This window comes from Balaenoptera acutorostrata, chromosome 5 (genome assembly GCF_949987535.1).
Source record: "Balaenoptera acutorostrata chromosome 5, mBalAcu1.1, whole genome shotgun sequence".
Taxonomy (NCBI): Eukaryota; Metazoa; Chordata; class Mammalia; order Artiodactyla; family Balaenopteridae; genus Balaenoptera; species Balaenoptera acutorostrata.
In genome coordinates, this window is record NC_080068.1 from 15,218,613 (window position 1) to 15,236,291 (window position 17,679).

A 17,679-nucleotide genomic window follows, 5' to 3' on the forward strand; every position below is an offset into this window, starting at 1 on the left:
ATGTTTATATAAATAAGTATAAATATAAAGCAGCGTTTGTTTAGCAAAAAGATGCCTAAAATTATCATGATCAAAACATACTTTTATTAGTCTTTCTTTTCTCTCGTTCAAGGGATGGTGGGTTCTGATTTTTCACATATTACGATTAAGAGTTATAATGTATGATGTGCTTTCCCAGTTTTCAGAGACTTAAAATATACTCCTCAAGGGAGGAGTGATTGCCTCTCCCTTCAGTTGGAAAACAGTTGAAACTCCAGCCACAAGTTACATTACCCAAAACTGAAGCAGTTACGGGAAAAAGCTATCCTCTTCTCGGCTGTCCACTGGCACTAACTAACGTCCACGCGGTTTTCAGCTGAAGGCCATCGGTACAGATGTTAAGTTGCTTCTTGAACAGAAACTTATCACCTTTGTACCTTCATTGAAAGTTTAGAAAGCAGAACCTACGTAAGTGCTTCCAAACAGTCTTTTTACAGCAAGGTTTTAAACATTTTAGCTTGTTCACAGATATTCACAGGATCCACATAAAATAGATGAATGAAGAAACACAGTTTGCTGACCTGCCATGTCTTCATTATTGCTGTTTCACAAATATACTGGACTCGTGTTGCCTATCCTTATTAGGACACATGTCATTTGAGTAAAGTACCTAAAGCTCTCCTCTATAAGCTTTGCAGAGAAATCAGGACTCATTCCCTAGGCTCATATTGTCACATATTTTCATGAGGTAAGAATTAACAATCAGATTTGCCCCCAGACACGGAATACCAAGGCCTTCACAGCATAGTCTAATTTTAAAAAGTAAAAATAAAACATTTACAGCTAGGTAGAATCACTTAGCCTATATTATCATATGCATTCCTGCAAAGTATTTCACCAACCTGGAAAAAAGACCACAGGTTCAAAAAAATGGGTATATAACCAAACAATAATTATTGTCTGTTGCAAAATATGGTATTTGTAATTTATCTCCTTTCATTTTCTACTGTTGGATTACACTGTCCTAGGCTAGTACTGGTTTGGTGACTATAATGTAAAGGTCGCCATCTATTGGACATAAGTAATTACTACACTTGAGTTTCTTGTGGGAAAAGTACTTACAAAATGATTGAAGCGAGAAACATTGTTCCTATCTACTCCGTATTTTCACACACAAATTGTTTAATTCTCTGTTTAATTATGGAATTACTTGGGTACTTTTCCCAAATTAAACTGGGAAGACTAGCATTTATGAAGTTTTTTTCATAAAAATCAATATTCATAAAAAGCAAAAATTGACTTTCATAGTCCAGAATATGCACTAAGTTCTTTAGAAGTTTTATCAGGCCAGCAGTGCTTCTCTTATGATGCTGTTTGAATAAATTCTTTTCTCTTCACCTTTAGAGAGGTACATTAAACAACAAAATTACTTTATTGAATTAAACCAGAAAAAAAAGGAACTGATTTTCTTAACTAATACTCAATATTGAAGACACCTCCTGCAGCTTACTTTTTTTAGTTCAAAAGAAATTACAGCTTAAAAGGATTAATTAGGGGTAATGATAATAGACAGTCTTCCCCATGGTGGAAGGCTTAATTTTCTATCTTTTGCCACTATCCAGTTTTACATATTTCAGTCATGTTGAAAATTTCAGAAGCCCAAGTTTTTCTACCTTTATGTGAAGGTGTGTTTATTATGATGGTATGATTTTATAAAAGAAAATTGAAATAGTGTATTACATAGTGTAGCATAAAGCATATGACAGGTATGGACATTTGACGTCTTAATTTTCTTCTTAGTCAAAGTAAAGAACTCTATTTTCAAATTACATTAATCTTAAAAGCGGTCTCAATTGTCCATGTTTTCTCTTTTGTATTTCTCTATTTTTGTATCTATTAACAGTTGTACATTGAGTGCTGCTTCTTTGTCCAACTTAGATACAGGCGTTCATCTCCCAGGTTCACGTAATCAATTACTTCTGAAGAGTCTGTATTCATTTCTTTCAACAGAAGAATATGTTAAAGCGAGGATAACACCTCATTAATTTTTGAGTTAGTGGTACCTATGTATTTTATCTTTTCACATACTTTATTTATCCCAATATGCTCGTAAATATCCTCGTAATTCGTGGATAGGAAAAATATTTGAGGATAAATTTCTGAAAGATTCTAATGGCTTCAGGCAGTTGTATATCACTGTTTAGATAATGGGTGAACATAAGATTTGAATACAAAGAAGTGAAACTTTTAAACAAACTTGGTGTACTCAAACTTATCCTTTGCTTACAGCAATGGAATCAAATATCTCTTGTTAAAATCAGCAAATCTCTTAGCAGTGATACTAGCAGGGATATTGAAGCAGTACCACATGCATGTTAAGAAAATATACATACACATAACAGTCATTTAAGTGTAAAAGATAAAAACAACCAGGCAACGTTAATTCAAGAGATAAAAAAAGTTAAAAAAAAAAAAAGGGATGTTGTCAAGGATTATTATTGAAATAATAAATGCTGGTTGTTGAAAGATCTTAACAAGCAAACAAAAGTCACTCAAACCCAGAGATAAATACTGAAGAAGTTTAGGTTTGTTTACCTTCTGGAGGAAATTGAAGCCCCAGGTAGAAAGTTATTCTTAATGAGCTCCCTGTGGTCTCTTTTTTCTCAATGATTTATAGCGTAAGTATTTAGAGAATTTACAGATGAGATTTGCTAAGTAACACAATTTTTTTTTTAAGTCTGGAGAATGGGTAAGAAAGTGGAAGACTGGGAACAGGAAATATAGTGCTGATTTTCAAAAAGGAAAAAGGTCAGCTTCTAAACTATAAACTAGTTTGAACCTGAGGTCACCTGAAAAAAAGTCTAGAAGGCGTTCTTAAAAGCCAGCTAGTGAGCACTGAGAAAAGGAGGGCAGGATTGCCACGACCGAGAAGTAAGTTCTCAAGAAACAAATCACCCAACTAACACATTTTGGATAGATTGGAGGAAATGTTAATTTTAACAGATTATCGAAGAAAAACTTTTAAGATCCCATTTAATTTAATAATCAAATGAGGCTAATGATTATCAAGTTTTTAGATTCATAACAGATTGAAGGAGTTTAACCAAAGGCTGTTGTTTAAAGATGAATCAGAGCCTTGGATGAGGACCTCTACGGCTTGCTGCCTAACTTTGTGGGTGACATGAAGCAGGGAGGTATAGCATTCATGCTTCATAACCAGATCCTCCTTCAAAAATATGTTGGGCGTGTAGGAAAATGGACCAAATCTAGTTTTAAAAAAATGAAAGAAGTTTCATATGGTTATGTGCACTTTGGATCACGTCATTGCTCTTCTGGGACATATGAGGGCTGGGGTTGGGATAAGGTTAGCAAAAACAAATACTTGAAAAACTAGGGGTTTTAGAAGAAAATGAACCCAATATGAGTTTGCCATGTCACATGGCCTCTAAAATTATAAGGCAAGTCATAGTTCTGTTCTGTGCTAGTAAACGCTCATGTGGCATATTGTGTTTAATCTTTGGCATTAATCTCTGACAATTATATGGATAATCCCAAGAAAATAAACTGAAACATCATGGGACACTTAAGCTGTCTTTGGGTCAGAGGCAGTTATATGAGTGCTTGTTTTTCGCTGATAATATGAGCTAGTTCCTTGACCTGAATCCACAGCTATGTCTTCTTCGACAAACATTCTCCCTCAGTCTCAGGCCTCAGAGATGGCAGTGGAGAGTGATAGGCAATTGAGTGAAGAAGTAGTCAGGGGCAGATCACTTACTGCCTTGTAGGTCATGTTAAGGGGTTTAGATTCTTACCTCAGTTAAATAGGAAGCCAGATAGAGGATTTTAATCATGGAAGTAACATCTGATGTATGTTTTTAAAAGATCACTCTGAATACTATGGAAACTTGATTTTAAGGGAGAAATAATGAAAGCAGGAGACTAGTTCTGTGTATTTTCTTATTTCAGGCAAGAGATGGTAGTGGCTTAGGCCATGCAGTTCCTAATAGAGATGCAGAGAATTGGATGGGTTTTTTTTTTTTTTTTTTTTTTTTGTTTTGTTTTTTTATTTTTTATTTTTTTTAATTTTTATTTATTTATTTATTTATTTATTTTTGGCTGTGCTGGGTCTTTGGTTCGTGCGAGGGCTTTCTCCAGTTGCGGCAAGTGGGGGCCACTCTTCATCGCGGTGCGGGGACCGCTCTTCATCGCGGTGCGCGGGCCTTTCACTATCGCGGCCCCTCCCGTCGCGGGGCACAGGCTCCAGAAGCGCAGGCTCAGCAGCCGTGGCTCACGGGCCCAGCCGCTCCGCGGCATGTGGGATCCTCCCAGACCAGGGCTCGAACCCGTGTCTCCTGCATTAGCAGGCAGATTCTCAACCACTGCGCCACCAGGGAAGCCCCTGGATGGGTTTATATTTCAGAGGAAGAACTAACAGGAGTGTAGGAATCGTGGGTGGGGGAGATTGGTGATGGATAATGGAAGATTGCTGAGTCAGTGAGTTTGGTAAGAATTAACTCAGTTGGTAAGAGTCAGTGAAATTGATGAGTCACTTCAGTACAGTAAAAAAGCTAAGGGCATCAAGAGGTAGAGGAGTGAGTGAGTGAGGAACAAAGGGGCTTAAAATCCAGATTTTAGACGTGTTATACTTGTTGATGAAAACACAAAGGTTATGAATGTTGGAATGCGTGGCTAGGGTATTCCAGGCCTAAGACTTAACTGTAGAGAGATTATCCTTGAAGTGGAGAAGTCAAAGAATTTAGCAGTCCGGTCATTCAGTGATTCAGCATGAGAACACTGAGGTCATCAAGAAGGATTGTTGGACTCGGGTAAAGAGGAAGACAGTGAGTCGGGGGCTCAAGCAAACGGTGGGCGAGGTCGAGGCAAGGCAGTGACTGGGTACTGAGTCAGGGGTGTAGTCTGGTGACACGGGCCTCCAAGGACTTGGCATTTTGCAGGATCAAAGATGACTGAGGGTGTCAGAAACAGTAATGAGAAGGACATCTATCTCCAGGTTTATAAACATGTGCAGTGTGAGAGAAAAGGGACTTCTGTGTGAAGGGACTACAAGGAAGGTATAGAGTGGTGTAGAGGGTTTGTGAGGGCCGAGAGGGATGGAAAATGGATCAGATTAGGAGGTACACAAAACACTAAAGAAATAAGAGTTCAGGAGGTGATGGATGACTCAAGGGGTCTGTACTTTTGGTTGTGGCAGGTAGAGAGGGATGGAAAGTATGATGGGATTGATCCTCATGGTCTGTTAGAGGGAAGTGGACACTAGACTGTAAGCTTCACGAGAGGAGCTTCAAGTGGGCAATATGCCTGGCGTAAAGTGGGACTTCAAATATTTTGTTGTTGAACGAATGAGTGGACGCAATGAGTGATTGAATGGGAGAGCTCAGGACGTGTGATCCAGAATATTTAGCCAGAGATCATGTGGCCCTTGGCCTTTGTTCTCTAACGTTGGAAGGACGTTGTCGCTGGGCATGGGGTGCTGTGGCAGCTTTCTCAAGACACGTGGCTTCTCCAAGGACTCACAATGGTGACTGTTGAACACTAGGCATTCAGACAGATTTATTTATATTTTCAAATCGGTAACAGGTTGACTCAACACTGTTGAATAATACATCCTTTTAATCTGAATTTGGAAAAATACTTTTATCATATATTAATTCTTTTTGTAATGTTAAGATTACATTACTACTAGAAAATGGCAGGTTTTTGCCCCATAGAAGAAGCTATTCCCAACTAGTAGAAATCACTGAAATCACTAATAGGAGTGATCCAGTGATGAAATTGATGACACACAGTGAGAGGAGCTAAGGTTGGTGGTAAGCACGCTGCTGTTACTGAGGGACTCGTACTTTTATCAGGGGATTGTTACAAGTGATTTTTAAGTTGGTGTTACACCTTAAAATCTTTATATTATATTGGTATTTTTTATAGACATAGTATAAATATATGCTCATTCTTTACCTATCTTATCTTTAGACCCCATACTACATTTTCTCTGAAGAGATCAAGGAATAGTATAGATAACTAAAGAGTTCACATCATATTAAGACTGGACATTTAATAACGTAAGATCCATTACGGGAAGGCAAGAGCAGAGAAATGTGTGAAAGCTAAGGCGGAGTTTGAAAGGCGCTGAAGAAAATGGGATATAACGACAAAGAGCAAATTCTTTCCCCATAACAAATAAGTTCCAGTTCCTTCAGGATCTCCCTTTAGGTTTCCCTCTTTTCTTTGCATTGGTAAATTAGAAAGCTCCAAGAGAAGTTTCTCTGAGCCAGTCCTTTTCTTTTGCTCTCACAAAAAATAAACCTCATTTTGGGTGATATTATTATTTACTTCATAATCTTCTTTTAACCTCTGACACTTAGTCCCCTCGGCCCCTCTATGTGCAAATCAAGGAGGCACCTACTTGCTGATTTTTATATTCTCTTCAAGATGCCATTTATAATACCTGTAGAATTAGCAGGCTCAAATAATGTTTTTAGGCTGCTAAGGAAACAAAGGCTGTTGGAGTTAATTAGTAAATTTAGCTTGTGATTAAGAGCATCAGAAATTTCCCACTGAGGTTTAGTTTTTTTAATTTTCCAGAGGGGAGATTGTAGTTACAAGTGAATGCACTCACCATATTTATTGTCAGGAAGCCAGTGGAGGATACCCATTTTCCCTGATGGCAAGCAGTTTCCTTGGCTAAAATAAATAGCTTTGCTATACCAGTGAACCCCAAAAGCACAAAATACAGCCACGATCCTGGTATATTCCACTTTCTGCTTAGCAGTATTATTCTGTGAATGTTTGCTTTGTGGAAGAGTGAAAATACCAACAACAATCTGTTGTCATTTTCCTCCTTTACCTGCTATAAAATACATATTTTAAGATTTCTGAATTTCTCTTATTGAAAACCTGCCATGTAGGGATGTAGTAAGTCACTTTATTTGATTATTTTGTGACATCGATATGGAAAGTGAGGAGGCACTGACATTTGTAGTTGGAGACTTGAAGTTTTCATACTGCAAAGGAGAGTTTCTGCGTTCTTTTTCAAGCTTAGCCCTTGTGAAGAATTTGTCCTTACATAGTTTGGATGTCATTCCATCAAAATATGGATGAGCCAAATTAACATTTTGAAATCCTATTACTGATGCTGCGTTTTAACATCCTGCCACCAGGAATAGCCAGTGAAATACTACTAGAAACAGGCAAGTGTAGAGATAGGGTCAGGGAACAGAAGACGGAAGGAGAGAAGGCGTTGTCAGTTGGGTCCTATGCTTAGACTAAGTGAAATGAGGAATGAACCCCAAAAGGCGAAACAGTATGTTCCCACCTGTGTGAGGTATCTACAATGGTCAGCTTCATAGAAACAGAAAGCAGAATGGTGGTTACCGGGAGCTGGGGGAAGGAGGGAAGGGGAGTTGTTACTTAATGGGTATAGAGTTTCAGATTTGCAAGATGAAAAAGTTCTGGAGATCTGTTTCACAACAGTGACTATACTTAACACTACTGAACTGTACATTTAAAAATGGTGAAGATGGTTAAGTTTTTTCTAATTGAATTATAGTTGATTTACAATGTTGTGTTCAAGTTTCAGGTGTACAACAAAGTGATTCAGTTGTACATACTCTTTTTCAGATTGTTTTTCGTTATAGCTAAGATGATAAATTTTATGTTGTGTTTTTTACCACAATAAAAAGAAAATGAGGAATGCAAATTGTCACTTGAATTTAGCCCCAGAGAGGTCATTTGTGACCTCAGCAAGGATATGGCTTTCTAGGGGTTGGGGAGTGAGCCCCAGTGAGGCAGTGGACGAGGGGCAGGCAGGTGAGGAAATGGAGACTACGTGAGTAAACGGTTATTTCACAGAGTTTGAATGTTTAGGTGGGTGGGAAAATAGAAGGTGAAGGTACTTTCGTTGTTGTTGTTGTTTTAAGAGAAACTATAGCATTTTTGAATGGGGATGCTTTGCATAAAGCCTGCAGTGGAGAACTGGAAGAAGTGAGAGAAACAGAGATTGATTAATTGAGGCCCCTGAGAAAAAGGGAGGAGCCGGAGTCCACAGCATACGGTTGTTGCTCTTTGACAGTTGTCAGGACTGGTGGATAGAAAGAGAGCTCCTCTTGCAGGTCCCGCAGGATGGTCAGGTTGGTAAGTTAATAAGGTGGGCAGCCTCACGCCTGCTTTGCCTGGGCAGATAGCTAACATGGGTCCCCGATTTCCCCTCTGAAAAGCGTACAATGACTCAGTGCGGAGATTATGCCAAGAAAGGCACAACTGCAGAGAGAGATAATGCACAAATAGCTTTTTGTTCATTTTTCCTAAGAAAAGCAGGCCAAAAGGCTGCAAGCCCAACTCTCCAGATGTATCTGGGAAGTCTTCATACCTCTCTCTGGTGAGAAATGGAAACTCAAGTACCAGACAAAGCAGAAAGTCTGGCTGCTGCAGAGGTGCTATTAATCAGAGCTTCTTCCAACCCTAAAAAGAATAAATATTAGGGAATGACAATGAGAATAGACATTGATGTCTGTTCCATATTAAATGAGGTAATTTTAGATTTTCTTAAGTCTAGTATTGGCTAAGCAAAGGAATAGGTAATCAGTGTGTGTGTAACACATGGGAAACCTCCCAAGCGCATTTGTTTGGAAACTTGGAGATCTGGCTTTCAAAGGTATCTCATGAATTATATGAACTTTATTCTGAAGTGGCATTCATTTTTCCAGTCAACCTAGTTCGTGGAGGTGTTGGAAAACTCAACTTCTCCAATTCACTCTTTTTTCTTACCTGTCCTCATTATATATTAATATATAGGTATTGATAATTCTTTATAACTCTATTTTCGTTTTTCCAAGATACTGATACTTCTTTATATTTTAAAGGATATTTTAAAAGGTATTTTTGGAGTTCTAGTCACTTCTTTGAGGTTGATCTCGTATCAATTCTTAAGCAGTAATACCTGTTTCACCTGAATTGGGTCTCTAGAAGGTACAAATATGTTCTGAGAAATACGTGTATATTTTGAGTGAGTTTGTATTTGAAAACAATAAATTTCTTTCATGCATTTATTCAACAAATACTTGTTGTTTACTGTATGGTAAGCACTTTGTTATACCAGTAAACATAACTGTCCCTGACCTCAGAGAGCCTCTACTCTAGCGAGGGAGTCCAGATTCAAACAAATAAACACACAAATTGTATAATTATAATAATAACAAATTCTGTGAAGGAAAAGTACAGGGTAGTATGAAAGTATATGACGTAGGCAACCTTAAGGTGGGGAATCAGGGAAGCCTCCCTGAGGAGGTGATATTTAAACTGAGGCCAGAGGATACTTAAGAATTAGCATAGTAAAGGTGTGGCAGAGAGGTGGGTATAGAAAGTGAGAATAGACTCCGCAGAGGCCTTGAGGTGGGAAGAAGTTTGGCCTGTTTAAGAAGAGATGGAAGACCAGTTAGACTGGAGCAAGCCAAAGAGAAAGCTCCGTAAGAAAGCCTGGCGAGTAGGGAGTCCAGCATCACAGCTGTCCTTAGAGCAGTGCTGGAAGTATCTAAGAACCAGACAGGATCAGATTTGTGTGTTAAAAGTTCACTCTGGTTGCTGTATGGAAACATTATTCTCTGTGACAGGAGTCAGCAAACTTTTTCTGTAAAAAAGCCAGATAGTAAATATAATAAATTTTGTGGGTCATATGGTCTGTTGCAACTACCCAACTCTCCATGTTTTATGAAAGTAGCCATAGACATATGTTAGTGAACAAACCTGGCTCTGTTCTATAAAATTTATTTATGGATGCTGAAATTTCAATTTAATACAGATTTTTATGTCACAAAATATTCTCCCCTTTATTTTTTTAAAACCACTTAAGGGGGGCTTCCCTGGTGGCGCAGTGGTTGAGAATCTGCCTGCCAATGCAGGGGACACGGGTTCGAGCCCTGGTCTGGGAAGATCCCACATGCCGCGGAGCAACTGGGCCCGTGAGCCACAACTACTGAGCCTGTGCGTCTGGAGCCTGTGCTCCACAACAAGAGAGGCCGCGACAGTGAGAGGCCTGCGCACCGCGATGAAGAGTGGCCCCCGCTCGCCGCAACTAGAGAAAGCTCTCACACAGAAACGAAGACCCAGCACAGCCAAAAATAATAAAATAAATAAACTAAAAAAAAAAAAAAACTCAAAACCACTTAAGGGACTTCCCTGGTGGTGCAGTGGTTAAGAATCTGCCTGCCAAGGCAGGGGACACGGGTTCGATCCCTGGTCTGGGGAGATCCCACATGCCGTGGAGCAACTGAGCCCCGTGCACCACAACTACTGAGCCTGCGCTCTAGAGCCCACGTGCCACAACTGCTGAAGCCCACGCGCCTAGAGCCCGTGCTCCGCAACAAGAGAAGCCACAGCAACGAGAAGCCCGCGCACCGCAACGAAGAGTAGCCCCTGCTCACCGCAACTAGAGAAAGCCCACACGCAGCAACAAAGACCCAACGCAGCCAAAAATAAAAAATAAATTAATTAATTAAAAAAAAAACACTTAAAAATATGAAAGCCATTCTTAGTTCCCAGGCCATACAAAGATAGGAAGCAGGCTGACTGACCTGAGAGCCACAGTTTGCTGACCCCTGTTATAGCACTTATATTTCTTATTTGTTTAAGTTTTCTTACTCTGCCTCTTAAATGATGTTTTACTTCTACCTTGACATTTTTCTTAAGTTGTCTACATTTTTTTCAACACTCTGGTAAAGGTATGACCAACGCTAAATAAAAAATGGGAATATAACCTCTTCTTTTCTATTTCTTTATCTTAGTGCTACATTTTCCATTTGAAAATGACATGACTGACCCATTCTATTTTTTATCCACAGGCTTTTTAAAAAATAATGGGTAATTTTGTGTTTTTCCTGTTTATTTTCTTCTTGCCAAAGTGTTATACTTGGTGCTTTCTTCTTTCAGACCTAACACTGAATTTTTCATCTTTTCTTTACCTGGTAATAGTTCTAAAATTTAATTCTGGCATTCAAAACAAAAAATGATAGAGACATCAGAAGAACAAAGTGAATAATATTCAAACAACACAATTGCATGTAAACATTTATTGTGTGACTAGATAAAATACTTTCTTTACATCAAGATAAGCAATATCCGTATAATATCAGATCTGCACATACATCATTCTGACTTGAAGGGAAATTCCTAGTTGCTTCTGTGTATTGCACTATTCAGCCCCACAAGATGCTGGAAAGCATAACGTAGTGGAAATAGTACAAATAGACTTGCTTTAAATTCCATCTGAGTCTTACTAGGTATATGATAGTGGGCAATTTAATTAATTTCTTGGAGCCTAAGTTTCCCTGAAGCATGCAAAATACATAGTCAGTGATGGAAATTCCCATCCACCTTTCTTCCCCCGTAAGCATGATCTTTCATCACATGAAAGTCGCCATGTTAAAAAATTAGGGGAAAAAAAAAGCCTGTATTTGGTGATGGTGAGGGTGTTTGGTATTAGTTTTAATCTTATGCAGATATGAAGTTAAAAAAAAAATCTAGCAGTATTCCAAAATGGAACCAATGTACTTTTAAGGTAGTATACATGATAAATGTCTATACTTTTCATTAATATTTCCTCTGCCTTTATTTTACTTCTGCAAACTCAGGTTTGACAGTTCTCTGGAAGATCTGCCTAAGAGTGGACCTCACCCACCTGCAACTCCTCAGGTTTTGCATATTGGTAGCCAAGTAGCCACACTTTCTAAAGTAACTACGTATTCTAGGTAGAGTTTTTTCCTCTTGGTATGTCTAAATTTTAATGCTGGTGGTGAAATTAAAATACTAAAACTGTTTGACTAAAAAGGAAAAAGTGATCATAGATTACAGAACTGACATCACTAATATATAGACAAAGCTTGGCCTCAGCCTTGGAACACTGCTTTACACTGCTTTTATATTTTTAATTTTTTGTTTAGATTCCAAGTTTTAGAGTCAGGAAATCTGTGCCTTTTGTTTATTCACTGTGACTTGGAAAGTCAGCTTCCTTAAGTTTGACATAAGTCTGCTTTACTGAATTAGAGCATTCCCCTCTAAAAAAAGAGTGATAGAGATTATGTGTTCCAGTTGCCCAGATATTCTAAAGGTATTCTGGTTAATTCTTCTTATAAGATTTTGCTGGACTCTGCTGATACTGAGTCTTTTTATATTATTATTTGTGATACAATATGATAAAAGAAATTCATTAGTTTCCTTTTCTTCTTACAGAAGAAGGATAATTTAGCTGATTTATTTTTTTAGCTGACTTTTTTATAGATTTCAGTTTCTCGTCATTATTCACCATTACTTCCCTCAAATTGTAGCCATTGCCTCAAAGATGCAGAGTAATTGAGAAACTCAAAGTTGAGTCATTGATAACTTTATTCTTCCACTTGGCATGACACTCATATTCCCCTGCTCTGCCACTGATAACATCTTTCTTTTCTCTTTCTTAGCCCCCATTCTTTATTTTCCAGCCATTCACAACAGTTAAAACATAGCCATAGAGTTCAGTTAGATTATAGACTTACCAAAAAATTATACTTAAACCATTCTGTGTGTGTGTGTGTGTGTGTGTGTGTGTGTGTGTATTTAATGGCTTGCCACTGTTTTTTAAATTTGTCTTCTAATGGTTTGTAAAATTATAGCCAGTGGAACTAGGAATAATGGATTATCAGATTCTTCTGACAGGGAGAAGAGACTTATGTCAACCCTCACAGTTTTAGACATCTGAGCTCTCATTAGCCTGGGTTGAGTTTGGTACATAATTACTTTGTTTTGGAGGTGGCCATTGTCACCAAATTTTTGGAAAAGGTGATCGTAGTGTAGTGAGGATGTTCATTAAGAAGTTGCACTCATAAATGAAGGAGACACACGTTTCACCCCATGCATTTTAGACTTTCTTTTTACTTAATAAAATAGAAATTCTCAAATTCCAATTTGATAACCAGACTTGAAAATCATTACAGTCCTAATGATGGAATGTTAAGTCCTGTCTAGGTGTACAACCTTTTCTAAAAGACTAAAGGAAACTAATTATTATTTTAAGTAATAAGAATTCTGAAGATAAAATTTCATACCAGCATTTTTGAATCTTTACAGGGCTAACTGAAAATAGAAATGCAGAGTGTCAGCAGAGAAGGTGATCTTTTAGTCATATTCACTGTAACTACTGTTTATTTTATGAAGGTGCTTGCCCTCCGCAAATAGTTTTACTCTCAGTATTTTAAAGTTATTTCTTGTCCATATTAATACATATCGCTGCTTTTGAACAGGCAGCCGGTTGTACCTGCTTCTCTTGAAAACACAGGTCTCGTTAAAATGTGAGGCTCTGGGTGTGTATCGTCTCTAAGGTAAAACTATGTAGAGACTTTTTTGAAAAAATTAACATAACCTTCCTTCTTTCTCTGCTTATGGAAATTCACACTACATGTTTGGATTTAGTTTCTACTTAGTTGTTGACAAATCAGTCTTCAAATGTGTGTTGTTATACTGATTTCATTTGAAATAGGATTAGAGACAGTGAACTTAAAAACATTCAAAGAAAGTTTGTGTGTTCAGAACATCAGTTTTATGGAGGATTCTGTATCAGATTTTAATTTCTGAGAGAAATCCTAGCAACAGTAAATAAAGGACCCAAGCTCCTTTTACACTTGTGACATGTCACACCTTTATAAAATCTAAATATTAATAGAGCATGGCTGCTATCTTATCTTTATTATGCTACCTCTTCTCACGTTCCTTTTTGTTCCTCTCCTCTGTTTCTCTTTCTCTACTGATCAATTTAAGCAGCTCCACAAGAAATGTGGCGACAGGTTCTTTGGAAGGGTCTCGAAACTTGTCTGCCTTGTCTTCTCCTGCTAGATATAGCGCTGCCGTTCTGAGCAGCGCAGCCGCTACGGTGTCTGCTGTTCTTGCTGCAAAAACCAGGTAGAGCTACGTGTACAATGTGCGTCTCGTGTGAACCCAGCGCTTTTCACTGTCTTACAACTCACCTCCGAGAAAACTTACCCATTTGAAATAGTCACAGCCCTATTATGAGATCTTAATTGTATTGGGGACATTTTTTCTAGGTTGCGGGTGTATCCCACAGTGTTTATTACTGATTTTTCTTTAAATTATCCGTTTATCTCTTTTCATTTATCTATGATACTTCTCAGTTGTGTGGATTGTTGCATGTTGTGTGCCTTATGACTTTTTATCATTTTTAATCTTCATATCTGAAACAGAATCAAGTATAAATAGGTATTTTAAGTTTCTGTTGGTTTTACCTTCTCCCACTAACTGGTTATGTTTGAGGTTGATCTAAAGCCTAACTATTCTAATATCCCTTTCTCCTATAAAAATAGTAAAACCTTTTTATTGTTGTGGGGTTTTGTTTTTCCATAAGTTATAGTCGTCTTCATAGCTTTAAATGCTTTCCAAAAGATTGCCTTGATCAGTTTTGGTGAAAATTTAATCAATTCTGTATTAATGAGTAGAATAACATAATAGACTTTTCTCTTCATCCTCTTTCTACTTCTCTGTTCTCTCTGTCTCTGTCCCTATCTCTCTCTTTCTCTGGAAATGTTTCAAATCATAAACTGTAAAAACTGCATACTTTCTGCGCTTGGTAGTGTGATTTTTCAACTCAAAATTCTTTCTGAATGCTCGCCAGGCTCTCCAGTCCTGAAAAATATCTCTCACACCTGGATGCACTTTGCATCAGCCCTGTTTCCAAGCCTTTAGCTTTTTCGTATCTCCAGCCCTCGAGGAAATCAACTGGCTCTGTCCATGTTAAGAAAACCAGGTACTGGGAGAGCGGATGTCACAAGGGGTGGTTTGCTGTGGAAGGTACTGCTTTCTCTAACACTGAAGCGTCATATTAACAGCCCAGATGAGAAAATCCGAGAGCTGATTTGCGTCCAGTTTTAAATTAACTGTAATTTCAATGCAGTGATAATGCACAAGCATGTTATTTTGTATGATTATTAACTTGCCTTTTAATCCTTTGTGACATCTTTTATTAGCACATTTGATATTTGGTATGAAATTACGAGTAATAGTACAAGTATTTAACTTAGAGTAGAACCCTGTTTTTTATTGCTTGGGTGTTGCTATATGAGAAGAGTTAAATGTTTAATAAAACATACCTTTATACCTTTTGAAAAAATGAAAAAGAATAATAAAATAATTGGTTTTGATTGGCTACTATCTTATAGCTCGTAGATATGAAGGTTTTATGTGGGCAGACAACTTAATTTTCTCCCTATCTGGGAACTACTGAAACACAAAAATGAATTTTTCTCCTAAACTTAACAATTATGCTAAAATTATTAGGTATAACATAAAAATAAAAATATCTCAAGTGTTTACTAAAGGTATAATCTTAATGAAATGACCACATTATTTCTGACACAACATAAAATTAATGACAGAGGGTACAACTATGACTATAATTCGTAAAAGCATGATATGACACAGGCTGCCTATTGATCATGTGTTTGTGTCCTACCCACTGTTACGGATGTTCTCAATATGCTTAATTACAAGCATACCTCGGAGATATTACGGGTTTGGTTCCAAACCATTGCAATAAGGTAAATAATGCAATAAAGTGAGTCACAAATTTTTTGGTTTCCCAGTACATTTATATAAAAGTTATGATCACACTATATTGTATTCTGTTAAGTGTGCAATAGCATTATGTCTAAAGTTAATGTATACACCTTAATTAAAAAATACTTTATTGCTTAAAAATGCTAACCATCATCTGAGCCTGCAGTGAGTCGTAGTAGTAACATGAAAGATCACTGATCACAATCACCATAACAAATGTAGTAATAATGAAAAAGTTTGAAATACTGTGAGGATTACCAAAACATGGCACAGAGACACAAAGTTAGCAGGAAATGCTTTTGGAAAAATGATGCCAATAGACTTGCTTGATGCAGGGTTGCCACAAACCTTCAAGTTGTAAAAAAAAAAAAAATGCAATGTGTGCAAAGCACAGTAAAGTGCAATAAAATGAGGTGTCCCTGTATAATTCTGGATTACTTTTAAGGGAGATGTTTAAACGGGGACAAACAGCAAAATGTACAAGAGATCATTGTACATTTTGCTCTAAGAAAAAATATACCTGAAATTATTTTATATTTGTGGAATTGTGATTGTTAAATGAGCAGAAATATTACATTGTCAGGGCTGTACAAAGACAGGTTACTAACTACCCTTGGAATAAAAGGTTCCTTTGAGAACCTAATGGAATGCTCTAAACATTGATTGACATCAAATGGAGATGGGATGGGGAAAAATGCTGATTATGAGAAAATACCCCCTTTCTCCGTTAGTGCCATGCTCATTCAGCTTTTAGCTTTATATTCCAGTAAGTTATTTTGTTCTCCCTGTTTTAACAGAAAAAGAACAACATAAAAATCCTGGCATACCTTGTTTGATTGGAGAATTTTAATGGTTTTCATTTATCATTGTAAAACTGAGGACAGTTTTATAACTTTTTTGTATGTAGTTGTTACATGTAAGGCAATCTGTAAGCAGGAAAATTTACTGTAAAAGAAATGAATCCTAGATAGTTTTTCCTTCAAGTCAGGTGTCTTATTGTTTAAATAAACTTTCTGTTTTTGAAAAAAAGGTATGCCTGTACTTATGGACTAACTGAATATTTATCCATGCACCCACTTCTAGAGGAAGTGTTAGTAGTCATTTACATTACTTTTTATTAACAGCAATAGGCACAAACTAAATATGTTTTGATATTTGGGAAAGGAAAACGGTTCTCAACAAGGTAAGCTAGTTGGCATTCTGTAAAGCTGGAGTGCAGGGTTTCCTGAGGAGACCTTGCCACTTCATTGAGAGGAGTACCAAAAGAGCAGTTGGGTTAATGTCAGAGGTATTTTATCTCTGATGTTTGCTTTTGTATAACAGTAATCTTTAAAATTATAATAAAGTGTAGTATAATACCAGAATTGTGTCTTTCCATTATAGTATATTTAACATGTTGAATTTTGATACAAAACGTCTAAGTTAAAGAATTTTGCTTAGGAAAATACAAAAAATTTTCTTGTAAATAGGATTCTGGAACAAAGGAGACTCATGACTGCTCTATACATCTAGGTCCTTTCATAGAGTTCTGACAGGAGAATTCTGTTGAAATTAAAAGTTGTTTATAATTATGACCTTCCAGAAATACTCCTTTCCTACTACTTCAGAATCTATGTATATCAATTTTTGTAAAACTTTAGCTAAAAACTGTGTAGTTTAAACACTGATAATTAAACCTGCAATGTACAGCTGGCTTTAAAAAAAAATTTAAATGTGTAATTAGAATAAAAGTTACCTCGAGATTATTCTTTGAACAGAGATTTTCCTTTGAAAATGGACTTGAAATTTCCGTTCCCAATCTGCAGCTGAAATTGATTTGTTGTAATAGTTAAACAAATGTGGGAAAAGAATGTAAACTCAAGATAAATCAGGTTGCTGACACTGAAAGTTAACTTCTCTTCGTTTTTCTTTTGTCCTCGTTAACTCAGTTTTGAAAAGAAGCCTTTGCTCTGTCAGTATGTTTTTCTCCATCTTCAGTTTTTTAAATGTGAAACAGAATCTTTGGTATTCTTGAGATGGAAGTCATATTAATTTAACATTTTATTTCAGTGCTTGTTTATTTGGCAGACTAGTGAAAATAACCATATTTGATTG

At 37.1% G+C, this 17,679-nt stretch overlaps 1 protein-coding gene across 11 annotated transcripts in view; it reads left to right on the forward strand.

The window, feature by feature from the left end:
- Positions 1–17,679, forward strand: part of PDLIM5 (PDZ and LIM domain 5) — a 213,219-nt gene that overhangs the window by 137,267 nt on the left and 58,273 nt on the right. Inside the window, exons 9-11 of one of the 11 annotated variants that reach the window (XM_057547537.1) lie at positions 11,619–11,735; positions 13,777–13,917; positions 14,645–14,776. The exons of the other annotated variants lie outside the window; for them this stretch is intronic. Coding sequence (XP_057403520.1) covers positions 11,619–11,735; positions 13,777–13,917; positions 14,645–14,776 — 390 coding nt within the window. The remainder of the gene's footprint in view (positions 1–11,618; positions 11,736–13,776; positions 13,918–14,644; positions 14,777–17,679) is intronic. 11 annotated transcript variants of the gene reach the window in all.